The sequence below is a fragment of the Pelobates fuscus genome, chromosome 5, assembly GCF_036172605.1.
Source record: "Pelobates fuscus isolate aPelFus1 chromosome 5, aPelFus1.pri, whole genome shotgun sequence".
Lineage (NCBI taxonomy): Eukaryota > Metazoa > Chordata > Amphibia > Anura > Pelobatidae > Pelobates > Pelobates fuscus.
This window is the reverse complement of record NC_086321.1, coordinates 112,211,156-112,239,022: the sequence shown is the minus strand read 5'-3', so window position 1 is coordinate 112,239,022 and position 27,867 is coordinate 112,211,156. Positions and strand designations below refer to the sequence as shown.

General features: G+C 38.4%; 1 protein-coding gene across 3 annotated transcripts in view; it reads right to left on the bottom strand.

Moving 5' to 3' along the window:
• Nucleotides 1-27,867, bottom strand: part of MEGF10 (multiple EGF like domains 10) — a 127,642-nt gene that overhangs the window by 67,028 nt on the left and 32,747 nt on the right. For all 3 annotated transcript variants that reach the window (XM_063454148.1, XM_063454147.1, XM_063454149.1), the window contains exons 5-7: nucleotides 21,266-21,358; nucleotides 5,379-5,625; nucleotides 4,153-4,273 (exon numbers count right to left, since the gene is read on the bottom strand). In XM_063454148.1, coding sequence (XP_063310218.1) covers nucleotides 4,153-4,273; nucleotides 5,379-5,625; nucleotides 21,266-21,358 — 461 coding nt within the window. The remainder of the gene's footprint in view (nucleotides 1-4,152; nucleotides 4,274-5,378; nucleotides 5,626-21,265; nucleotides 21,359-27,867) is intronic.

Genomic DNA, 27,867 nt, shown 5'->3' with positions numbered 1-27,867 from the left:
GCCCCCGAGGGCCTCAGCGCCTGTTGCCGCGTAGTTCTCCGGGTCTGCGTACTCTGTGGTTGGGGTGGAGCCCCTCGAGCAGGCGTGTATGGTGCTAGCGGGTCCGGCCACTGTAAGGGTGCCGGCGTGATTTGGAGTTCTGCTGCTAGGGCATTTAGGTCTTGTCTGTCCTTCATCAGGAAGGGGCCGTTTGGTGTCTGTACTTGTAGCCCCGTGGGGAAGCACCAGCGGTAGCGCAGCTTGTTTGCTTGTAATTGTTTGGTGAAGGGGCGTAATGCTCGCCTGTAAGCCAGCGTGGCAGGTGCCAAGTCGGGAAAGAGTTGTACCTCGGTATCACCAAGGTGTACCGTTCCTGCGTCCCTGGCCTTTCTGAGTATGTCCTCCTTGAGTTGGTAGTTCATCAAACAGCATATGACGTCGCGCGGTGGGGTCCCTTCCGGACCTTTGGGCCGTAGAGCCCTATGTGCCCGTATAAAGTCAATGGGATCATGTTGTGTGCGGCCTAGTATGGAGTTAAAAAGACCGGTCAGCGTGGTCTGTACTGGGGCGGAGTTGTCCGCTTCCTCCGGGATCCCCCGGACTCTAATATTTTGCCTCCTGCCGCGATTGTCTAGGTCTTCCATGTGGCCCGCCATTTGCTGTAGTTGGAGGGTGTGGAGTCGTAGCGTGTCCGTGTTCGCAGATTGCGCCGCTGACATGTGGTCGCAATCCGCCTCTACTTGGGCGACTCGCTGGTGTAGGCCTCGGATTTCCTCCTTGAGCGTCTGGAGCTCCGTTGAGATGGAGGTGCGGAGTTCCGAGTTGGCCGCTTTTAAGTCGGCCTTTGTGGGCAGGTTGCGTAGCATTTCCATCCAGTCTGGGTGGTGGGCGGCTGGATCGGTAGGCAGGTTGTCCGCCATGGTCCCGTCTCCGCTTGGTGTAAGTGGGAGCGGGTCCTCTGGGGCCGTTTGGCTCGTGTAGGCCTGAGGGTCTGCGTCCGCTTGTGCGGTCAAGAAGTGCCTCATGGAGGGGTTTTGAGACCTCCTGGGGGTGTCCGCTTGTTTAGGGGGTTGAGAGGGTCTATTTGTTTTGCCCATTTTCAGGGTGAAAGTGTGCTTTAGGCGGTGATTTAGCGGAGCCTTGCAGGGAGCTCTAGGTCTATGCTGCCATCTTCCTCAGCGTCCAGGCCACGCCCCTACCCAGGTCCCCCTAGTTTTAACCCTGCAGCTGTAAACATAGCAGTTCCAGAGAGACGTACAACCACTAGAGGCCGCTCCCGCAATTCTCAGTTAGAAAATCGCATTGAACTCACACAGCGTGAGTTCAGATCCCTATAGGAAAGCATTGAGTAATGTTTATTTACACGAAAGACAAAAAACACTAAAGTTCATATAGTGTATTATAACAAATTGTAGAGATTCCACTCCAGTGTGGAAACCTTGCTTACATATTGTTACCTAGTGTCAGGGTCCCGCGGTCTCCCCTTCCTATGCCTGTTGGCGAGCGGCGTCCTCACAGCCTCGGACGCCGCTCGCATCCTACTTCTCATCTTCTCGTATACCGCTGCACGCTGGGAGACCGTGCATTTATGCAAACGCCGGGGTCAGCCACGTGACCTGGCGTTAAAGTCACAGTATGACAATCACAGTGGGAGGTATAGATATCTCCCACGTGTGATTGTTAATTCTGATTGGAAGTTATCCAATCAGAATTAAGCACAGGGTTTATATACTTACCTTTCCTGTCCCTCAGTGCCCTGTTGTGGTCTTTGGTTGTGTTTCTCTCTGGTTACCGATTATTTGGCTTGTTTCTCCGACTCTCCTGTATTCTCCATCCCTTTGACCTCGGCTTGTTTCACGTTCTCCTGTTTTCTGGCTCCCCTTACTCGCCCTGTCTCCTGACTATTCTTGGTGTGCTTAACCCGGCCATTCTAAGGACCGGTACAGCACCTTTTCCTCTCTGTGACCTGTTAGCGTGTTAGGTTCCCCGAATCGTGACACCTAGCTTGTGTTGGATGCATTGTTTTTCTCTTTGGTAGAAACTAGTATAGAAGAGTGGTGGTGGTTTGCCTGACACAGTGTTGGAGCTTCATGAAAGTGTCAAAATTCTACACGTCAAGTAATCACCCTGGGAACTATTGGAGTGAGTAGGAGCATTCCATTACTTACAAATTCCATTATTTACACATTTGTACCCGTTTCCAAGTCACAACACTTTGATAAAACTCGCCTTACATAGCATACCCTAGCACCTCTCCCCAATAATAGGACACTGTAATAGGCATACATGCATATGTTTGTTTATAAGCAACAGGGAAGCATTTTAAAGATGTATAATTGTAACTACATTTTTCTTAAAAGGTTATTCCAGCCACCATGATCACTTCAGTGATTTAAAGTGGTCATGGTGGTATGAGTCGTGATGTGCAGTGCTTCTGCTTGAAACACTTTACATGCAGAGTTACTTTTAATTTAGTGCTGGGGCGAACAAAAGTTTTTTTTTTATTCAATACTGAATATTCAATGTCGTTAGAAAAGTCTATCTGCAGAAGTCACCACTAGAGTCTATGGAAGTTTTTGTACATAATCATTTGTTCCTAACAGTATTGAATCGTTTGGAAAGCTTATTAAGTCAAGGCATACGTTCCTGCTGACAGGGAGACTTTAATGATGGATTGCTAGTCCTATGTCTGATAAAAAGGAGACTTGATGCCAGATCATTATGGGATAGACTACTAAGATGCTTAGAAGGTCCTGGTGTGGAATATCTCATATAGGTGCAGTTCGATGCTACAGAAATATAAATGACTATAATATTGTAATTCTGATGACACACTGGAGATCTGATGATGCTCAGGTGTCACATACACAGGATGGTATTTGTATTTTGTCATTGAAGAATTTTTAATAACGCTGAAAAAACTGTAAAAGATTAAATGATTTTATTGATAACAACTCTGCCAGAGAAAAGCACAGCAGCACAAATAAAACAGACTCCTTAGTTTCTATTGTATCTGATGCTAATGTGAAATATTTATAAATGTGTCAAGGCATCCTATCCTTTTTCCTGTGTTTTCTAAGTCAGTTTTTCTATTGTACATATTTTCATGTTAGGTGTTTTTATGCTGAGATGTGAGAAATGGAAATATCTTATTATAAATGCAGTTCAATGGTTTCTTACAGTAGCTTTGATTTAATCTTAAAGGGTTATAGTAACCTTTCTTCAACAAATGTTTTTTAAGTTAAAATGCCCTATTTGGGCATTACAACTAGGTGTCCCCAGTAAAATGCTGCAAAAAAAAAAGGTTTCAAACTCACCTGACATCCAGTGCTTGTTCAAGCAGAAACACAGCACATACATACTCCCACCACTTCAAATCACTAAAGTGATCATGGTGGTTGGAGTAACCCTTTAATGATTATATCTCATAATTACTACAATGCGTTGTTGTGGTTATGCTACCAGGAGTACCCTGACAAGGTTATTAGTCAAACCATTTGCTAACAGTTTGACAAATTACTTTGAGACCACGTAGTGCAGACCACTTCTTCTATGGAGAGCCAAAGGCTCCTGTAAGAAGCTTCTGTTAGATCTCCTAAGCCAAACTGTGCCACACAAAGCCAGCTCACTGGCCGAGAGCATCAGCTGATCCTCAATTACCTTTCAAAGACATACTGTCATGGGAAATAATGATAGTAAATACATAGGTGTTACAATATTGTTTTTTACAAATATGGTCACTCGCCGATGTGCCAATCAATTCTGCAACTAGCATCAAATAAATCCCCTACATATTTATATTACATAAAAAAGCACCTCTACAATGCTTCATTTACAATCTCAAAAATATCTTGCTTAACAAATTAGTTCAAAACATTAAACTGCTAATTGTTAAATGTAGAGATTTAAAATATCCAACTCCTACTTCATTTTGAAATGTAATTATCTACTCTGCTGATGAATCACAAACCATTTCAAAACCTTAGGGCAGAAAGGGGACTACAAAATTACTGTTGTGTTGTGCCACCTAATTAATGACTATTTTTACAAAAGGTCATTAACCATGATAAAAAAAGAGGATATTGATTGACTTAGTTAATTATTTTTTATTGATTCTTCAGCGTATGCCAAGTTAGGCAAAGCTAGCATAATTAGTGCACGTGGCCAACTCACCATCCAGCCAGAAGGACACGAGCATTCTCCCGTGACATGGTGACAGACTCCCCCATTCTGACATGGGCATCTTTCTTCACAGTGAGATCCATGTTTCCCTGGAGGGCAGAGGTCTTCACAGCTACAAAAGTAAGACAATATAATACATGGCCGTGACCTTAAGAAACTGCAAAATGCTATTGCAAAGCTATACAATATGCATGCTGCTCATGCAAAAATGTCATGTCCACATTATGTTTTTCATGTCCATAACAGATACTTGGGATGAAGAGATCAAGAAATACATTGTACACTATTTTATTCTGTTTGCACAGTGGACTCAATGGTTTTCTAGAAAACCATTGTTATGTTGAATCACATTGCTTACTTGTTCTAAAGATATTTTATTTCAGTAATATAAGTTAACCCTGTTCACAAGACAAGTCTTCAGTATAAGAGGCATGAAGTTGGGTGTCTATTCTAGATTCTAGGATTCTAGAATTCTTACTAAGGAAGTTATTTAATAGCAGACAAATAAATAGGACGTGGAAATAAAGTATTTGTTCAGTTAGTTTCTGCAACTTCAGTTCAGGTGGGAGAATTGAAACTCCTGAAACTCAGTTTCAATGGGAGGTTAGAGGCCGAGGTGGACTAATTTAAAATTAGTAGACAGGACCACAGACTGGACCATATTAGCCCAGACGTTGCTCAGAAGATAACACATGAGCAATCAGATTGTGGACATAATAAAATGGTTAAATATGCTGTACCATTCACCCAAATATTTCCCTCCCTCCATGGTGAAGGAGCGAGCATGCCAAAAAGTGATGGTAACATTATCTTGTAGAAGATGATGTTATCACTATAGCGCTGGATAACAAGAAATACCTTTTACTCTAGTGATATATAAACCTGAGTTTCTTTAGTTCACACATTGCCTACATTTATAAAATAACAAAGGAACAGTAGCTAAAAACATTAAAGGTATTTTTTATACTCTAGTGTACTTGCTTCAATAAAACAGAATCAGTCCTAGTTTATTTACAAGGTTTACTAAAAATGTTGCATACATAAGGTGTAATGGCTTAAAACTTGAGAAAATGCCCTCTATTATAATGGGCATTTCTGCTCATCACCAGCAGAAATGCCATGGTCAGTCTACCTCTATATAACAAATAAGTAATTGTAATATCACTTTAGCAGATGCTTGTGATTTCTAATTTTAGAAGGTACTTGTTAACACTCACAAGGCACCGGTATAACCAGGAGGACATCTACATTCACCAGTCACATGGTCACACGTTGCTCCATTTTGGCATTGACACTTTTGTTGACAGTCATTCCCATAACTTCCTTGGCCACAACGTTCTTCACAACGCCAGCCCTTAAATCCAGCGGCACAGTGACAGGCTCCGGTAATAGGATTGCACAAAGCTCCATTTTTGCATTGACAGCGACTACTGCAATGAGGTCCCCAATGATCAACATCACAAGCTGCCGACAAAAATTATAAAGTGTCAGTAAATAATCAATAAAAAATTAATTTTGTGTGATGGAAGTTCAAAATTGTGCAGAATAACTGTACACTTATTACTTCAAGTGTGCTTTTACTAGAATATTTGTCCTGCTATTCTTGCACTGAAAATGCATAAGACAACAATTACTTTATGTTAAATAAATAAGAGTTTACAAGACATTATATAATAATGGTAAGCTTATATACAGCTAACCACATGAATGATGACAAATTTGGCCTAGAAAAACTACAATTGAATGGTTTTTTTTGCATGCAAAACACACAAACTTGTGTGGATGATCCAAGTCACATTGAGCATGCCCAGCATAATAGAGGATCCACAGAGATCTATGCATGCCAGTTCCCAATTACTTCACTGTCACCAATAACACTCGAGGTGTGTTATTTTGGTCCCCCATAAAATATCCAATCCATGTTTTAAGAACATTGAAACTTCCACTAGTTCAAGCACAAACACGCACAATGTCAGGCCAGTAGAGATGATGTTCAATTTATGTCTACTCTGCCAATAGACATTCCAATGCACCTCATCTGCAGAGGAATGACTGTAGACCTCCAAATGCGTGTTTCCCAGTGGGACAGATGTCCCCCTTGCCGACCCTCTTCTGCATCTAACATTAGTAAGGCTTGTTTGAGCAAGCCATCACCATCATTTGCTCCTGTATTCCAAGAAGCCATCCACTATACAGTGCTGAGGAATATCTTTGTGCTTTATAAATAATAACAATATTCATGTTTTATATTATTAGAAAATGGTAATGGTAAATGGTGACAGTGCAAACTATGATTTCACCAATTTTGACCCCATTCTGAAACATATTTACACAGTGTTAAACTCATTTTGAAGTCAATTGCCATTTATTACCAAGAAGCAAGTGCACACAGTTTTGTCTTGACTGTGCTTACTGGCCAAGACACAGTTGCAAGGTATCTACTAATCCTCCTTCCCTTTAAATTCAGGTTCTGACGTTCTTTGTGGAGACAATTTGATCCTGTTCATTAGATCACTTGAGTAAAAAATCCTTTGTTTTACATTTATAAATATATGTTTTCAACAATATATTGTGTTGATGACAACCTTGTTGAATGTACAGACAATAAGTTATTTTTGTGAGATCACTACTGTAGCAGAGCCCTAGTCCTGGCGGGGACTTTCCTCCGCTGGATCACCAAGGGTAGAATCAGGAACAAGAGAATACCAAGTAAATTGCTCACCTCGTACCCAGCAATTGGACGACACACAGTTCTACAACTGGTTTTATTCCAGCCACACACGGCTTTTATACATTGTCCCTAGCATGGGGTTTCTAAGTCAAAAATACAGGCATTTTCTTCTCAGGATCCTCTGTGCCTGAGAGATAATTGCGTGAGAAAAAGCTATATCTTAATTATCTATCAAGTAAAGAAAAATATATTAAAACACCCCAAAAATACATTTTAATAATTTCAGAACCCCACAAAAGTTATATCACCGAATAACTTGGATGTGAGTGCACACTTTGTCAATATATCACTAAAATCCCTTTGGTGGTTCGGGAACGCCATTCGTTTTGACGGGTCGGCCACGAGGTGATGCCCTAAAACAGTTCCAGAGAAAACAAGGTAACGACCACTCATCTTTCAGGCATTCTCACACGAACACTGATGAATCCATTTCCTGGCTATTAGGGTACGCCATTCTCCTAACTGTTCGGGAGTTTGGATGGGCAGTGGTACCAGTTTCCCAGGTGTTCATGGGGTTGCATATCTGAAAACAGTTTCACGCTATTGACGACCATGTACCTCTGCCCGCGTTTGGGGGACAAAATAGTTTGAACACATGCATTCGGTTATACGAACGGCAGCCACACAGGGAAAAAACTTGAACTAATAACCAATTTGTGGTCGGTGATTGAAAGGGGCCATACAGCCAGGGGGTTTGGTAAATGAACGGGGGGATATGGACAGCCGAACAAAGGGAATATAAGTATATTTGAGTTCTCCATTCCGCTGCAACTACATATTGGCATTTCTATTTTGAGTCGCATAAAATATTGTGAGAAATTTACATGCACCCCACCATGCATGACAAATGCTCTGAAAATGCTTTAGATATAGTCTTTGCAAAGCACATAGAGAAAATATGTGGTATGCATTGAGATGACTTTAATGATCTATTATAGCATAAACTTGAAAACTTCATCAAAGCAGTTCCATTTTGATTTATTTGAAATATCTTATTATAAATGCAGTTCAACGGTTTCTTACAGTAGCTTTGATTTACTCTTCTTCAGCGCGCTGTGCGCGTTGCTGGAGCTTCTCCCAGAAATTGTGGAATAGGGCATCCAGACGCTGCATAAGGTCTGTGCCGCGGTCGGAGCCCTGCTCAGGGGTTGCAGGCTGAGGTAGCAGTTGCCGCGGATTCTCCGCCGCCATGTTTGATGAGCCACGTGTCGCCGGACCCGGTGCCCTCACGGTGTGCATAGGCTCGGTCTGGGTTCGCGGCTTGGACCAGGATATCCCCCACCAGTCCCGGGGGGGTAGGAAGTTTGAGCGTTGAGGTGGTCGTGGAGCAGGTAGGAGGAAAGGAGAGCGGTCGTCTCCCCCTTGCCAGCCATTCTGCAGGCCTCGGTCACCGCAGCTTGGGATCTCGGGTAGATATTTCTTCGAGTAGGGTGTCCAGAGGTGCACCCCGAGATTCCCCGTTCAATAGTGCCCTTTTAGAGTGGATCTGTGCCAAGTTTATTGGGTATTTTCCCCGAAAACAGGCAGAAAGTGCAGGAGCTCAGTTTTGGCATGTCCACTCGGCTTGGCAGCTAGGCTCCGCCTGATTTACTCTTCTTGTAATCTTAAAGGGTTATAGTAACCTTTCTTCAACAAATGTTTTATTAAGTTAAAATGCCCTATTTGGGCATTACAACTAGGTCTCCCCAGTAAAAATGCTGCAAAAACAAGCTTTCAGTGAGTGTAAAAGTACAGTGGAAAATGTGAATACATTTTTTTGCATCCAAGTTGTATCCCGTAAAAGCACTGGCTGATGGAATTTTATTCCTCTGAATCAACCAGAAAACGTAACTCCTGATTCCTGACTGCACCAAGTTTTTGACTAATATGCTTTATAGGAGATGCATAGAGCCAATAAAAAGACATCACTCAATCAAGGAAAATATTACATTAAAATAACGTAATTGCAAGTGATTAAAGAGTTGTTAACTTCCATCACACGGTGATGAAATAAAGACAAGCTAACGGAAAATGTAACACATAGCTAAAAGAAATGCACTAAATGGATGCACAGCATATTGTTATTTTATTCTTTGCAGTCAGGAGTTACAACAACAAAATTAGAATGCTTGTCTTACCTTCAAACGATTTTATTTTTTATAAATTACTATTTCCGTGTGCAATTGAGAAAGTCACATTTGGCCATAGGTGGTTTGACCATGCTGGATGCTGAATAACTAAGAATTAAAATATTTTACTCTACAGGGTTTAAGGAAATGTTACATGGATTCTCTAAGTACCAAATCAACTCTAGCTTAATGAATCAGTTTTGGTGTACAGATTTGGACCCTGTTGTCTCAATGCTGAATTCTCTGCTGTTTAAGAGTTAAATTACTTTTATTTCTGTTCATGAGATCCTCGACACACTTCCCTGGCTGTTACTTACACAGGCTGCATTAAAAAAAATCATTCAGATGTGAGAGCACAGTGTGTTTACTTTAGAAGTTTATATCTCCTTCTCTATTAAGCAAACTTTAACCACAGGAGGCTGTTGTATGCTCTAGTAGGCTATTAACAGAACAAAAGAGAAAAAAATATGGAATGTATATGTATACCAGTCATTAGGGAGGCCAGGCTATACATGACCAACTATAGAGTAGTCAAGGAATACCAGATACAGGGAAAGCAGAAATCAGGAATAGCAAAAGACAATAGCCGAGTCACGAATTACTGAAAGGAGAATATTCAGTAATAGCCAAGATCGATAAACAGATAAACTATATATATATATATGTACATATATATATATATATATATATATATATATATATATATCAGGCTATTGGGAACACAATAGATCCACAACAATAGAACCAAGCCCTAACCAGCTATTTATAGTGTGGTTCATTAAGTAGGTAGCCAAGCCCCCAAAATGTGTGGGACGTTGCGTAACTGGTTGTGCCATATAAGGGGGTGGAATCACAACAGATGATGTTCAGACTGCTGGGGAAATCACAAGAACCATGAGAGAGGTTACATTGGTCTGCAGACCTCTAGGAGAGTGTGGCCCAGGAGCCAGAGTGTAATGTACCCTGACAGAAATAAAGGAAGTGTAAACATTAGATCTCTCTTTACAGGAAATGTGCAGGGAGAGCATTGCAAGCATTGCATTGGCTGAGATCATCAATTCTGATTATATCAGGGGCAGCGCAAGCTCTGGAATAAAGGTATATTGTCTACTCATTTAAGGGGACAATGAGGTGGGAATACATTTGTATTCCTGTCCCTATAGTGTTCCTTTAAGGGTGATGAGGACCGTGTGCATTAACTCTCTTGATTAATAGGGGACTTTAGGGAATGCATACATTATAACTACAAAACATGAGATAGAGGAAAAACAGTGGTAGAGTATTTATCACAATGAAACTTTGCCCCAATGATTACTGTAAGCCCATACAGTGAGGGGATAAGTGAATAATAATTATAGAACTTTCTGTCTACACAGAAGTTGAGAAGTTGCTCATTTAAGAAAAACAGCTGTCAGGGTTTTTATTAAGAAGCTATGTGGTGGATAACTAATGTAATAGACCTCTTTGAGCCATTCTCACCTGATGGTTTTCAACGAACTTTCATATGATTTTATACATTGTAAGTTTGTTTGAGGGGGTCTTTATCAGACTTATGTTTCTGTCAAAATCTGTAACAGTTTGTCTCATATTTTGTTAAAATCCTCTAAATCATATTAATATAAAATACTGCGGAATGTGTTGGCGCTATATAAATTCCAAGAAGAAGAAACTGAGATGACAAGTCGGACCATTGTGGATAGAACTCACTAACTATAACTAATAAAGCAGACTTATCTAAATAAATACATATCAATGTAAATCACCCCTAATTGTACTGAATGAGCTATCATGGTGTCTTAATCTGTGACACGTAAAACACTACAGGTAACCATCTTATCATCCTGGTAAGATTTTACACTTTTGTTATATAATGAGATAACATGCCTATAGCTGATTATGTTTAGATAGCTAAGTATTTTGTACTATAGCTCATTGCACGTTTGCACTGAGGATGCTTAACTAACCTCATCATTTCCTATTTTTCCAATTGCTCAGAACGCATTCGGGAATTCCAGGCCAATAGAAAAAGAACTAGGAGTGATACACATATGTAATCACAATCACGCAGTGACAAAGGGATCATTAATTCTGACTAGACGTGGAGTTCATTTAATCTTCTTTCTAAGTCTGTTAATGCAGGTCATTAAAATCAGTCTATTTATTGAACTGGAGTGTAGTGACAGACAGATAGATTCCACCGTGGGCTGGGGCTTAGTTTAAAGAACGCAAACCCCATTATCCTTCACACCTCCTTATTAATCTATATTAAATTTGCATCTGTACTCACAGTAAAACTAATTTCATTGACTGTCTTTAAGACGCAGGAAATATCTCCGTGACCAGCCCAGTCTGAGGAATTTAAAAATGACCACCAAACAGGATGGCAACTTCAGCTGTTCCAAAATAATATTAAAACCATTCGTGGGCAGGAGGTGATTCACTGATGGTTGAGTTTTTGAGATTGCACGATAAACCTATGAGCTGTGGTTTTTTATTGGCACTCAAATCAAGTTACACTATTATGAAATGCACAAATCATTTCCCTGCTACAGATTCTTACATTATAGCTACAATAAATTTATCAAAATGTGACATTAACTATTGGGGTAACTGTAAGTATTCAAATAGTTTATGAAGCTAAAACAAATATTTGAATTAAATACAATTATACAAAAGGTATAAAATAGCACATTTAGGTCTTACTCACTTTTAAATACCGCACAGTCACATAACATAATATTAACTTTTATTCAAAGGCACAGAATACAATCGGAGTTATTTAATAAAAAGTCAATTGTTGGGAATTAACCAGGGAATTAGACATACCTGAATTAGAAAAGCCAGAAAAGGGAGAAAGAGAGAGATGATAGACAGACAGACAGACAGAAAGAAAGAAAGAAAGAACGAAAGAAAGAAAGAAAGAAAGAACGAAAGAAAGAAAGAAAGAAAGAAAGAAAGAACGAAAGAAAGAAAGAAAGAACGAAAGAAAGAAAGAAAGAAAGAACGAAAGAAAGAAAGAAAGAAAATAAAGTGTTCTTATACATGTTTATTTAAGGATATATCATGGGGTATAAACTCACAAGACTTAAAATATTTAAAGCCAAAAGCAGAAACGAGAACAGCTGTTTTCCTGAGTAAAAGAATGTATTAAAGTTACATAATGTCAGATGGAGCCCACGCTGATTTGGAAGCTTGATGTCTGTTCAGCATCTTTAAGGTCAACATTAAGTGTCTGTGCCAGATTTGCCCATAACCTTCCTGTGCAATTTGAAGCTAAATTATATTAGGTTCAGGGTGATTTAATACCCCCTCAGGCACCTCCTTACCATTAAGGTACTGCCCTTCTACAGAGACAATACTAATTTAAAACCCAAGGAGTTGCTTTATTTTAGATTGAGATGTTATGCTTATTTGCCTTAAATTACATTTTACACATAAAAATTTTATATGGCCTAAGGCTAAAACAAGTATATTTTATGTACACGCTTGCTATTCATATGTAGGGTATTCACCCAATTGAATATTGAGTTATTTAAAAGAATAAGAGTAACATTTATTTGTATAGTGTAATGTACAGCTAATACATTAAGGCCAAGACACATTTTTTTGTCATATGTAGAATATGTATTTTTAAAGTTATTTTTTTAAATCTCAATTGCTGGCAAAGTATTGAAATGATTAAATGATGTCAGTTTTCTTGAAGTTTAGCTAGTTCAGAAAACTAACACTGAAAGATAAGCAACATTTACATTGACCAGATACCTAATTATTGGGTATTTTCATGAACCTGATGTTATTTTTTGGAATATAGAGTCCTTCAAAGGCCAGCGGTATATTAAAACGTTCCATATGAGCATAATCCCACACACAGTAAATACTGTTTTCAGACATCAGGCATTTGTATTCCAGAGCGTAGCGTACAGTGATGTTGCAAAGCCCTTCTTAAAGTAGATCTGTCACTCTCATGGATCTTTGCATATTTAGCAAAAAACTCTGAAGGCAACAACTTCCAGTAAGGCTCAGGTGGCTGAGGGGTGCAGAAGAAGGTAGATTTATTTACCTAAATTTGTCCCTTATGGCCACTGCCATCTTCTTCTTCTTCTTCAAGGTCTTTTTCAGCAGCACATCATTCATCAGAATATGCGAGAGTACAACACTGAGGTCTATGGTAGATAGATGACATCTCGTGTTGAGCGAGACCATGAATGAGCCCCAATTGATGGCTGCTTACATTGCAAAAGCAACAAAATTCATTGGACACTAGTTTCATCTCTTGTCGTCGCTAACTCATCAAGTAGGTGCTCCATGCAAAAAGCAATACCGCAATCCCAAGACAAATTAAAGCAAGGTGACAGGGCAACAATGAAATGGTGTAGGTTCAAGTTAGGTTCAAGCTTATTGGGTGAAAACATTCTTGGATTGGACAAAAGTTGAGGATTGAGCTGTGCCTTTTGTCAACCTTAGATTAAAAATAAGACAACATTTTAACTACTTTGTCTTATGGTATCTTTGCATCGCATTGGAATTTCAATGAAACAGCCAGCAGCAGTATTTCATAAAAATTTGATTAGATTATGAAACACTGAGACGTGAAAGAGACAAATAAGAGATAATCCCTCTGACAGACATGTAGCAACACTGTACACGATGAGTAGTACAGACGCTTGTTCAGTGCAGAGAGACAGAGAGACTGACTGGAACACCAATGAAAAAAAATTGTGTTGACCAACATATCAACATCAGCAGCACATTGTACAGTAAATGTAGGTTTTCTACAAGATTTAGTTGGGGTGGAAGTGAATGGGCTAAAAGGACATGTTAAGTATCTATGTTGTCTTAAAAAAATGTAGTGTTTTAATTTATTTTATTTTATTCTACATAGCGTTAAGAAGGACTAAGTTTGTTGTTTTGTGTCATTTAAATTCAGGCATTACTTTATATTTTAACTGCGACATTCATGGAATAAAAGTTTCACTATGTTGTTTATAAATCAAGTAGGTTGAGTCGTATTCAGCAAATCTCTGTAGAGTTCTAGCTTTCTCTTGAAATAAACGACTTAATAAGCTTGTTTTTCAGCAAATTTCTTCAATCCCAGCTGTGTTGTAAAGGGAAATTTTAATTAAAAGTTAATTTTGTCTTAGTTGATTAAAGATGAAAATGAATGTCTTTGAATATTTCTTGTTTTCTTCTAACTGGCCTAACTACATACTTGCATTTGCTTGCCTTATACAACTGAGTAAAACTCTGCACTAAACTGATTTAACAACAGCTGAACATTGTGACCCGTGTTACATAATAACAGCAGTTTGACTGTTGGGGTTATTTAAAGAGGAACTGTCATTTCCCTGATATCTGATTGTAACAATTATTTTTCGTTATTCTGTTTATATGTTTATAAGTAATTGGTTTTCATGTTTCTCAGTACCATTCTATGTGATTTTTATAAAGTGTTATTTAATTGATTTTGGTGCGCACTCACTTTTTACATTTTCATTGTGTGTATTGCAGCCTATGTTTTATTAACATTTTGTTCTTTTTTAAAAACTTTTTTTATTTTATCACCCATGTTTTGTGTTATGTGAGCACAATGAACCTGTATATAGTGCTAAAATGGAAAGTGGTCACCTGGTGGGAGCACCAGTCCGGCTGTTGGAAGCCTGGCTGATCTTCATTCCCGTCCATCCCCCCCCCCCCCCAAAAAAAAGGGTGTATTGTGTTTCACTTTTGTGTTTGCTATTTGGTGTCTGTTGTGTGTTTGCTTGTTTTTTTTATTGTTACAATGAGCGGTTATCCCTGGCCAACGCAGGTATTTAATGTCCAATTGGTACTTGAGGATCAGTCGTCTGCAGGAAAGGGTGATACCAAGTGGAGACAGCTGTGGGCTCATGGCTGCTTTCATTGACATCTGTCTGTTATTCCCCCTAACAGCTCACATGTTGTTTAAGGTTATAATGGCAGGTTTGGGATGTTATGTTGTGAGGAAATTAAGAAAACACTATATGTTAGGAATACAAAACTGTATGTCTAACTCTACAGTGTCCATCTACCCACCATGCGTGCATTAGGTCTTCCTCATAAGAAAGCATTCAATCAATGGAAGACAGCCACTAGATGCAGTCTTAACTCGGCATTTCAAACATTGCAGTTTCTTTAAAGGGACAGGGACACTGCACCCAGACAAGTTCAATGAAATTAACCGGTGTTGGTGCATATAGTGTCCCTTTCCTCTGTATATTTGGTAGTCATAGTTAACGGTGTAAGCTCTCACACAGCATTCTCAACACAAGCAAGGCACAAATGAGTAAAGTCAGAGGATCATGGGACATACACATCACCTACACATGGAAGTACTTCAGAGGTAAGTATGCATTACACTTCTCTCTGCTGCACTCCTCCCAGTACGTACTTAATTAGCAATTTCTAGGCTAAGGAAATTAGGAATTGTCACATTTAGATAAGTGCCTTCTTTTTAAACAATTTCAGTAAAGGACGGTCAGACAGTAGGATCATGTTTTATGGTGTAATTGTCAGTTTTCCAGCAAGTGAAATGGTTTAATGGGGCCCTATCCAAAAACTCAGAGGGTAGGGGTTAGCAGTTTAGACATATGGTTCATTCTCGGCTCATTAATATCCTCCACAAACATTGCACGTGGTCTCTAAGAAGTAAGGGATAATATAGGCTATTTGCCCTGAAATCAACAACTAGCCTGTTTTGAAATGTAACTTTATTTTATTTTGTAAGATTCTGCACTTCTTTTACCATAAATAACCAGCAGACTTTATTGGTTGAAACCAAAGAAAAAAGTAACCTGCACTCTTTCCACATGCCTATGTATTTTTAAACAAATTGAGGTTTTTAGTTACCTCCTTTGGTTTTTACTATATGTATTTGGGCTGATGTGTACAATGCTCATTGCTGCGCCCAGGAGTAATGGGAGTTTGAGCGCAGGACTTGTTTCTTTGTATTTTTATTCATTTTTTGTATCACACAGCTAGGTTACAATGCTGCCGCCCATCCCATGTGTTCCCTATTAAGGGTTAATAAGTATATAGGGATGTATATAAAACAATACCCCTTTCTGTCTCATTAGAGATATCTTTGCCAGAAGAGGAAAACATGATTCAAAACAAATTCTACAAAGAAAATTCAATATTTTAATTAATTTTAACAAAAAGTGAACACATGTTTAATTACAATTGCCAAGTGATAAATTATAGCCGCGTAGCAGCATCACACCATAGGCAACATGCACGCAGTACGCCAAATTTAAAGATAATGCCCTCAAAACCACTTTTAATTGTAACTATCAGTGTCATTGCGAGAAGTGAACCACAACATAAAAACAAGGGTTAAAAAGCAAGATATTTTATACATATCATGTAAGAGGTTTCTTTTGTTAAAAAAAAAAAAAAAAAAGAACTACAACCTCTCCTGTAAAAACTAGCAAAGCTTTGAAATGTTGAACAACAACAAATGTGGATTTTATTTGAAATGTTTTGTTTCTCCAAGATTCATTTGCTGCGCAATGCGTTTCCTAACCCTATGGCAACTGTTCGCTCAAGCACAATGTCCTGTCTGGAAGAAACGTATCCTTATTCAAGAGGCCCTGCTATTTTGTCATTTTGTCAAAGCTTTCTGAGCCATGAAGAAGACAAACAATAGAAATCTGCGGTGGATTTCACTCTTTGAAGAACAGCTGACTTATTTCCCTTTAGTGCACTCTCCAAAATCCTTTAATGTCAAGATCCACAAATTTCCTGCGGTAGAATCTCTATTATTCAGTCACAGATGTGCTTTATTTTTAAAGAAACCAGGAAGCAGAGTGTTATTCCCTTTTAGTAAACCTCTTAGCATTATCAATGGGATCAACGATGACCCAAAAAAAAACCCCAACAAAATACACATATTTCAAGATTTCCTGAGTAGACAATGCTTTCTGATATGAGGATTGATATAATTATCTGTCATAAACTAGAACCCATAATGAATGGGTTTGTGACAGTGTTATTGAATCAAGTGCATTATTTAGCTTGACACCTCTACCATGTCCTGTTCTACTGTTTGTGTAGTATACCAATATGGAAAGTTGGGGGGCACATCTTCTGTAAGTCAGTGACCTACGTATCTCCAAAAGCTATGGCAAAAAGCCACAGGCAGTTGGAAATATGCAAACCTTAGGCTTGTGTCTAATTTTTATTTATTTTTTATGTTCTGGGGTGCAGTCAATTGTAGAAAAAAATATATTTAACCAAGACCAAATTAGTCAATGTGTGGGTGTGTATGTATCAACAGCACAATGGATGGTGCAAGCTTTAGAAATTGGTTGAACATTAAGGGTCAGGAAGGCATTAGATAGCAGCTTGGGGTCCAAAGTCAGTCCATGTCTGTGTTAAGTATTCATTGCAAGATTTGTTGCATATACCGCTGTATATTACCAGACTAAGCATGTCTGCCTTGATGGGGTCATTTGTAGTGGATGGCTTAAGGCGGGACGTGAAACGTCGACCTCAAGCTGTTGGTGAACAACAAGTGCTGTTATGCTTTGCTAGACTTAATGGTGGGTATCCACCTTTTAGACATTCCTAGTCCAAGACATAATTGTTTGTTTGTTTGTTTTTTTGATGCAGCATTAGTAAATGTTAAAATGAGCATCATCGTCATGTTCAATTTTAGTAGTTTCTACTCCCCATTTTAATAAGTTAAGTGAGTTCCACACATAGTACCTTCAGAACTCTTCTATGCAAAATTGCTGTGAACAAGTTAAACCAAAATATTTTTCTAGTGAATGATTCCCTAATTGTATCTTTGCGTTGCACTACAATCTTTAGCTCTGCAATAAGTAATGCTGTAATGATAACACTCAGTATTTATAGTAGTTGTTTATGTAATTGGCAGTGTTGTATATTTGACAGGACGACTTCTGCATAACCACTGAATTAGGATGGACTCAATCACCCAGATGACTACCAGAACAGGAAATTAGCTACCTAAGGACAATTACCTTGGGGCCACAGATTTTTAGAAAATAGGCCACTTGAGCACAGTATGAAAATGATATGCCTCATCATCACACATATTTACAAAAATAATTTCAACAATAGCATCATTATTTATTTGCATTCCAATTGTCATTCTGCTTTTGGGGACAACCTGTATTTATTCAAAACACAGAAAAGGCACATTTCCTGGATCACTTCTTGGCAGAGGGCATAGTATTTCCAGGTGTGGCCTCATTCTAAGAATGCAAATCTTTTTAAAATTCAATAAAATATTTCCGGTGGGCAATATAAAGACTTGAGACAGTATGTTCTTCCTTGTGGAAACCCATATGGGTAATACAGAAATATTGCAGTTATTTCTGTTTTAAGTATGTGTACTAATTGCTGTCGGTTGATAATGCTGCTAATGTAGACAGCCCTAGACAAATGTGCCATATATCTATAATGTACCATGCAATGCATTTTGAAATGCTTAGTGATACAATATCTGTGTGGTGTGATTCTTTAAGTATTCCCAGCACTGAAGAAGAGAGATAACAGAAAGCAGAAACTTGTTAGTGCATAAGTCCATGGCAGCATAAGGGTTTTAGACCCTGTGGTGAACTCTCAGTGCTAACAATGGGGTTTACTGAGTAAACAGCAAGTTGAAAATGATTATTGTAAAATTTAGGAACAAATAGATAATTCTCAGTTACAGTCACAACTTGGCTCTTTTAACCTGAATTTTGAAATTAGCTCAAATATTTTCAATCTACCCACTGTATCCTCTTTTCTATTCCATCCATGTTTGATTTATTGCATTGTATATCATGGTTATATTTCTTAAACTTTTTTAACTATATTAACTCTGAAATTTCATCAAAGTAAAAATGCATCATTAAAAAAAATAATAATGCTAATATGAAAAAAAATACCCAAATTTTAACACATCATGCAAAGTATAACATCCTTGAGGTTTACTGACCCAAACATTGGTGTCAATGGTTACTGTGTACTCTAACAAAACCACGCAAAGAATCACATATGTATTCACAGATTAATCAATGTTTACCTGGCTTTAAATTAAAAACCTATTACATGGGAGGATTGCTGTAAATAATATATCATCACGCATGTTTTAACATCATACTGCGCAAAGACTTTGATGTTACCTGTGTAAAGGAACTTTGCTTTCTGTTGACATCTGACGAAACAGACAGAGGGCAAGTCAAAGTCTTGAAACGCTGTGTATTGTATTTTTCCAGGCAATCCTGATGACGTTTGATGGTTAGTCTAATAGAATTGCTGGAGGGGACGATGCAACACGTCTGCTATCTAGTAGAATTGCATCGACTTTCCCATTGTGTTTGCTCAATAAATCTTTATTAGAGTAATTTAGTGCACAAAGATGTCAGTATATGCACTGCCAGAATAGCATTTTATAATGCATATCCTTGCTTGTAAACCATGATTTATTTTCAAAGATGTCTACTATCACTTTCTAAGGGTGGTGTTTAAAAACAAAATACCGGATGAAGCTTTTTAATCTTATTACGACCAACATTCACAGCTATTACCATATGGTTTTCACTTAACTAAATTTACATATGTTGTGCTATTCATAAAAAACATTGCGCTTCCAATATGCACACATTTACCTATTATTACATAGCATAACATGATTTGAGATGTAGGCTTACCAACCCGTAACAGATAAACTATTAAGAAACAATGTTTTGTGCAGCTATTTTTTTTATGTGAAAAAAGAAAAATATATTTTTCAATGCAAACCAATCTATTTAGACAACAGATCTTGATCTGAGGGCCTTTGGTAGTTTTAGGAGAAAATTGTTTACAAATAGTTAATATCTGGAATAATAAAGGTTCACAAAACAAAGGAACATACACGGATGCAGTATGCACAGCTGTGACAAAAACGAACTTGAATAACAAATAAAATAAACGCAAAGATATTGGGTTTAATAGTGGAATGACATGCCATTGTAGGCTTGTGGTGAGATTCCTGCCGTCTACCTTTTTTTAAAAGACAGCTGTGATGTCTGAGTGCAGTCAAATTAGTGGGACCCGTCATTTCACAGTATTTTTAAGGATTTTATGTTTACATGTAATGATTGTGAGTTCTCTGAAATAAAATTAAGTGAAGAGATCCACACTGTGCTACACTGTAACCGAGAATCTCCATTTTGGCTCCCTGTCAATCACTGCTATAAAGTTCTGCCCTTGTTTGTTATTGAACAATGTATCTATTTATTCTCCTCCAATGCAGTGTGTGCCTTGGCTGTGCCAAGACTGAACAGGATTGCCCAATCCAAAGCTAAATATCTAATTTAAAAAAGAGCATTACATGAATAAAAGGTTATATAGAAGATTTTAAATGATTTTATCAATGATGTAATTTCCAGAAAAGTGACTGCTCCCTTTTAAGTCACAATATGTATAAAAACTAAAATTGGCTATATATAGGCTATGTATTCCTATTAAAGGGGCACTATAGTCACCTGAACAACTTTAGCTTAATGAAGCAGTGTTGGTGTATAGAACATGTCCCTGCAGCCTCACTGCTCAATTCTCTGCCATTTAGGAGTTAAATCCCTTTGTTTATGAACCCTAGTCACACCTCCTTGCATGTGACTTGCACAGCCTTCCATAAACACTTCCTATAAAGAGAGCCCTATTTAGGCTTTCTTTATTGCAAGTTCTGTTTAATTAAGATTTTCTTATCCCCTGCTATGTTAATAGCTTGCTAGACCCTGCAAGAGCCTCCTGTATGCGATTAAAGGTTTAAAATTATTTAAGGTAAATTACATCTGTTTGAAAGTGAAACCATTTTTTTTTCATGCAGGCTCTGTCAATCATAGCTAGGGGAGGTGTGGCTAGGGCTGCATAAACAGAAACAAAGTGATTTAACTCCTAAATGACAGTGAATTGAGCAGTGAAATTGCAGGGGAATGATCTATACACTAAAACTGCTTTATTTAGCTAAAGTAATTTAGGTGACTATAGTGTTCCTTTAAATAAAGGGTAGAAGTAGTTGTAGACAAGTAACAGCTGTGTCTGTGTAAATACAAATTGACTCATTTTTAAATGGTAAATATACTATAGTCTGAATATAATACCCAGGACGAATGATACGATGCCCAACTCATACTTAAACACTGTAGCAAAAAGTCTGATGTCTAAGCCCCATATTCCTGGTCATTACCAGACCGAACAGACAATAACAGCAGAGAAATGTGGAGACAAATCACAGCAGCTGGAAACTTACCACTGGAGCAGTTAGGGCCTCCCCAGCCCGGCTCACACTGACAGGTGTTGGGAGCAATACAGCGGCCATGGACGCATTTATCAGCACAATGAGCTGTCAGAGACATCAAAAAAAGGTATGTGGTAAGCAGAACAGTGTGTAACACAGCTGTCTCGTGGGCCTAGCTTAAATAATCAACATTAATATAGGGCACAGTAATGGCCTGGTTACATTTATAAACATATCATTTACTTGGTATAGGAAATACCATTGAAGAGCATCAATTACTGGCTAGAAATGCAAGCTTTGTTTTTCAACCGGACAGTTGTTTGCAAGATAATCAGCACATAGACAGCTCAGTATTTTTTTCTGATTATTCAGTTTGTTTAAAGCAGTGGTCCCCAATACAGTCCTCATGGGCCACCAACAGTCCAGGCTTTGTCATTATCTCCATTTGAATAAAACAGGGAAATACATAAATATTGGACTGTTAGTGGTCCATGAGAACTGGGCTGGGAAACACTGGTTTAACACCTTAAGGAACAAGCTTCTGGAATAAAAGGGAATCATGACATGTCACACATGTCATGTGTCCTTAAGGGGTTAAAGGACCACTCCACACTTGACAAAAAAGAAAAAAAAAAAGGAAAAAAACTCCAGTTTAATAGATATACCCCTAATAAATACATGCATGCATATTTTATGTATGTAGTCATTGAGGGTTTAGTCTAAAATATCTTGCAAAAGCTGCAGTTCTTGTGAGTGCAGTCTTTGTAAACCCTCCCCCTTTTTACAGGAAGGGATTTTTAATCGCTTTACAGAGAACTGTCCAATCAGAGGCTTCACTTAGAGAAGCCTCTGTTTTTCTATTTCTCTTTCCACCCAGTCCCACTATTTGTCTCATCCATCCTCTCCATGAGTCTTATCCCTACTCCCCTCCTGGTGTCAAAGTCCCCCTCCCTGTGTCAAAGTCCACCCTCCCCTCCTCTCCCTGTGTCAAATCAATGTACTCACTCTCCTCCCTGTGTCAAAGTCCTTTCTCTCCTCCCCTCCCTGTGTCAAACTCCCCCTACCCCCATGTCAAACTCCCCCCTCCCTTCCTCTCCCTGTGTCAAGGTCCACCCTCTCCTCCCCTCCCCTGTGTCAAAGTCCCACCTCCCAATTACATATCTTATCACTGCACCTGATGGATGGTATTCTTTTGCTGGTATTTTTTGTTTTCATTTTTTTTTATTAAGACTGTTAATATGGGTTGAGTTAGGTTTTGTCAAATTACCTATAACTTATGATGATCATGGAGCCAACAAGGGCCATTGTCCCCTTGTAAACAGAAGGTCATCTCACAATTATTGACATTTAATTAGTATTATTTCTTTAGCTTGGAGTGGCTTATGCACATGTAAACCATTAGAATAACTGCAACCGCATGGCCTGCCAACAAGTTTAACTGAGGCTAGAAAAACTAGGTAGCCAGGGCTTGCATGGCCCCATTTGCTAAGTGACCCCAGCACAGATTGCAAGTGCCAAGAAACGTATAGGTCATATAGATCCATGAAGTTTTACAGTTAACACCATCCAGTCAGGCTGTGTTGGCCCTACACTGTCAGACAGGTGGCATTTTGAAGAAACCAACACAGAGTTCTTGGGATGACACCCCATCTAGAAGAAGTTGGAAACCCATGTTTGAGTGATGCTAATACAGACAAATGTGTTATATATGCTGCAAGCTTCAACACTCATCAGTCATCAGTTCCGTTTTATGAGCTTGTGAAGCCCACCAATTCAAAACTGAACTGCTCCTGCTCCTATATGTTTTCACAGCACTTCGCAAAGACCAGAACAGGGCAGAACTTCGACAAACTGAAAAGTTGTAAAGTGACACTCTAGGAGCACACCATTCCACACCAGTCCACTCCCATTGTATGGCTATGGAAATTGCATGTTCTTGATTTTATGCACCTGTCAACAATTGGTACGGCCAAAATGGCCAACTCCCCTAATTAGATTGGGTGTTTACATGTGTTTTCCCCAAGTAGCTTATATATTGTTTGTATCTTTAAAAAACAGTTATACGAAAGCCTTTTTTCCAACCACAACTGAGAGATTAAGGGTATAACAAACCGTGAAGCGTTATGTTTGAACAGCTGCTTACTCAGTAATATTAACAATGCCAAAGTCAGAATAAAGAAACATTTACTGGGAATGTGCACTGAAATGGGAGCTGAACATTTTGATCACCATATTAAACAAGAGTCATTTGCCTCATCTAGCACTCAAGGGTTAATCCTTAACCTGTCAGTTACACTTACAATGTCTGGGAGAAGCTGCATTGGATCCCCATATAGTTAGAATGGCTACAGAATAACAGCTGAGAATAGAAAACCCAAGACTTATATGTTTAAATATCTTCTTTCCATCCAGAAAATATGCGGCCATTATATATTTAATCGTTTCTAATATTGCTGCGTTTGGATATATAAACCGCCTATTTGTTGCCAGTTTGTCCTGAATTATCTTTCTATGCTCTCCGTCACATCTACTTGTTTGATTATTGTTCCCTACTTTTTCCCGGGCAGAGTAAAGTAAGAACCAGGCTGAATCCAAGACAGGATTTATATACAAAATTCCCAATATCAATAAAATTAAATCTGCCCCTAGTAAAAATACTACAAGTATGAATACAAAATAAATAAATATATAGAAGTAATTCAACTTTTAATATTTATGTGGCATATGTCCCAAACTGTTTTTGCATTATACTAAGATTGAATTAAAAGTTAATGTTTGTTAATAAAACATAAGGTACATTGTAATAAGTTCATTAATACTGAATTACCTCTCTTGCGGTACACTGGTGATACTATCATCACAAGACAACTAGTTAAGTTATGAGCTGCTATTTAAAATCCTGTTTCCCTTCTCTATCCCCCTTCCATGGTCCTTCTGATTTTCTGCTTTAATCTACTGTAGTGTTTCCCAAACGTTTCATGGTTTCAGATTCACATGTTCACTGGTTAGACACTTTCAAAACAATCACGATTTCTCCCTTTGTATGGGAGTCGTGGGAGCTAAATTAACAGCTGTAGAGCTAACCTGATTGGCTTCATCTTCTAAATGATCATTTACGCTCAGGTCATCTAAAAAAAATGTAAAGGCCACATCTGGCGCCTGAGAGGTTTACTGTGTTTCTATAACCACATATTAGTATTAACATAATTGGCCACTCTTTGCAGAATAAAAGCAAAAATGCCAACAGTCCTAATTTTGTCAGGTCAATACCACACTTTACAGTACTGTTTGAAAAAAAATGGTCAGATGGACCTATCTCACAATCTCAAATCTGCCCAGAATTTTAATTTGCCAGGCAGATTTCAAGATACAGAGAGGGACATGGCACTAGTAACATGCACAGGCACTTCAGCTGGGCTTCGTGCAATGTCTGCCTTGGGGAGGCATCAATCAGCCAAGCCTGGTACTTTAGGGGTGATCCTACCTTCTCAAAGGTCGGACTCACCCCCTGTGCAGCCTGCTCCCTTGCCTGCCCATCTCTGTTCAAGGTGGTGAGCAAGCAAAGTTGACAGGTATGCAAAAGAATATTAAATATTATGTAATGTACCGGTATATTATTATAAAATCATGTAATACATCCCTTAAACTGCATCTATATTTCTGTTTATACTAATTCTATATAAGGACAGGTCACTGTGCAGTTATGAATAATTCTTCATAGAATTTACATCACCTCGCATATGAGATGAAGGATAAAAATCCCTGCTACTTTCTGTTATTACTGTGCCTGCGGAAACAAAGCTTTATTTTATGATTATTTTTCATATAAGCCGCCAATACTTATTCATTAGAATTTTGTCTTGTTTAAGAAATGACCCAAAATGCATCTTGTAGCTATTTCTGATCTATTCCACCTTAAAATTTATATTTTAGAGCCAGTATAGGTTGGCTTAAGCTTGGTACAAAAGCTTGGTAAGCTTGGTACAAAAGTAAATATGCTGAATTCTGGCCAAATTGAAAGAACTGAATTATGCCTTTTTTATATATAAATTTTATACAGCGAATTGAACTTAAATAATTTACCTCCATAATAGTTTTCTAATAATGATGGATTTCTTAAAATGGCTCTGTCATTTTGTCAGGATACAATCTTTATGAAATACTTATATTGACTGTATTGAGATTTCACTGATATTCCAATGCAGTTAAAATATATTTTTAACGTATATGCTGGATTTTGTCCCTCACTAGCAGCCTATTACTTTTGTTGCAGTTAAAAGATATATTAAGACAAATTAGGGACTACTTTGTCTTGTTATATTTTTCCTGCGCTTGACAATACGTGACAAAAGGCAGAGCTAGAACAAAGTTTTGTCATTTCCCCCAGCCCTCACTAGTGACGGTTGTAGAGAAAAGGGCATTGTCTTTGGACACCGAGGCACTCTATAGACCTCAGTGTTGTAATCTTGCACACTGAATTGGACTACTGACAGATGAAGTTAAAGGAGCTTAAGAAGACCATCAGGAAGACCATGGAAGCATTCGCAAGGGACAGATCCAGGTAACTAAAACTCACCTCTGCCTGCACCCCATGGCAAATAAAGCAAAGCAAAATATGCAAAGACCCCAGACGGTGACTAAGCCAGTTTAAGGACACTGAGCTATTTATCTTTCAAATGAAAATTGTATTACTTTGCTTTACCGCACACAGTTTTCTGAGAAGAAGAAATAATATCAGCAAACCTAATATACCAGTTTTAGCTATAAAAAATATTAAGTCTCCTCTTCTATTACCAGTTTGGTGTGATTTCTAAGCAAATGTAAGTCGAATTTCAAAGTCAATGATATTTGAATGTTTAAATGTACTCGTTTCAAACCTTCAAATATTAAGCTTTATCTGTGTAAACTTTACTGTCTCGATCTTGGCAGGAGAACATGCACGGATTATATTGTGAAGACATCTGTCCCCGTCAATCACTTGGCATTCTTCAATAAAAACAATGGTAACTCTACTAGTAACATTTTAACATGGAACTATTTGGGGTGCTATATATTTTATATATGTAAGTATAACAATAAAGGAAATGTATAACAATAAAATAAAATTCAATCCCTTGACACTGGGGAAAATGTTTATTTAAAGGATACAATATAAATACAAACTAACCGATTCCAAAATGGCAACCTGGAATTCTCTTTTGGCTTGAGTGTCAACCGGACACTACACCAGCCAACAGTAAGAGAAATTTTACAGGTGCAGCAAAAGAGAGGATGTTATTGTTACAGATGAAAAGGGAATGATTTCGGTATCTCCTATTGTGGTGCTCTAGCTGCATACTTGCTAGTAGTCCTGAATTTAGCAGGACAGTCATACTTTTTGGACCCTGCCCTGATGGCTGGGTATTTTTCTGCTTCAGGAGACACTAAAGAAAATCCTTGAGAACAGCACAGGTTTATATTTAAACTGGCTTGTAATTTAGTCAGGTGATTCTATGACATTTCTGCCCTCATTTGCGATCTTGCTGGAGTATAGTTTAGCTGAAACGACAAGAGTGAAAACCTTACTCTATGGCATTATTCTAGTGTTCTATGCTAAAATTGTGGTTTTCAAAGCACTTTATAAGTGCATTCAGACAGTTGAGGGGAGATAGATTGACAGGGTCTAATTTGTTGATAACATGTAAATATAAAGTAAAATATTGATAACATATAAAGCCAGTTTGGAACTTTTGGTCTGTAGACCAAATTTGGCTTATTTCATTAATATAATTAGCATGTATGTAGAGTAGTTATATTCTGCAGTGTTTTGTAATAATACAGTGGGGAAATTTAACACCCAATAATTGACAGACAAAACATTGTTGTCCAGAGGCGTACATAGTTATCTTACACCCAGGGTGGATATGTATATTGGCATCCCCATCCCGAATTGTAGATTTTTTTTATTGTCTGTCTTTAATGTCCCTAACAACATTTTGTCCACATGTGCTCACACTTATATACCAATGCACAACCACACAAGAAACATTCATACGCACACACTCTGACATTCGAAAGCACACGCTCATATTGATATAAACACGTATATACTTACATTCAAACACTTACACATACATTTGAGGTTTTTCTTTTTTCCATCGCTGGTATTCATTGGTTTTTAGCTGGGATCAATCTGTGCACTGAATGCACAGCTCCCTGTAACTCTGTACTGATGTCAGGGCTGGGGTGATGTTACCTCTCAGCTCCTGGCATTAGGACATGGTGGTGATGGAGCTGTTCAGGAAGGACAAAAATTGATTCCTGCCATCCACGAGTACTGCTAAGTGAAATCTGCAGAGAAGGACTTGTTGTGCAGTAATTGGTGCCATTGGGCTAGTGAGGAAAAGGGGAAGTGTGCACCCCTTTGTCGGCTGCCACCCAAAGCACACGGCTCCCTACCCCCCTGGGTTAGTGTTCTATTGATATAATAGAGGTGAAGAAGACTTTTGCGGTTTTCATTGATTTTTAATTGCTTGGAATAGGCAGTTCTAGATTAGAAAGAAGACCCGGGGACTACTCTGGAATGAGTACAATACACGTGTTTGTGGCATGCATTTTACATATTGTGTCATTAT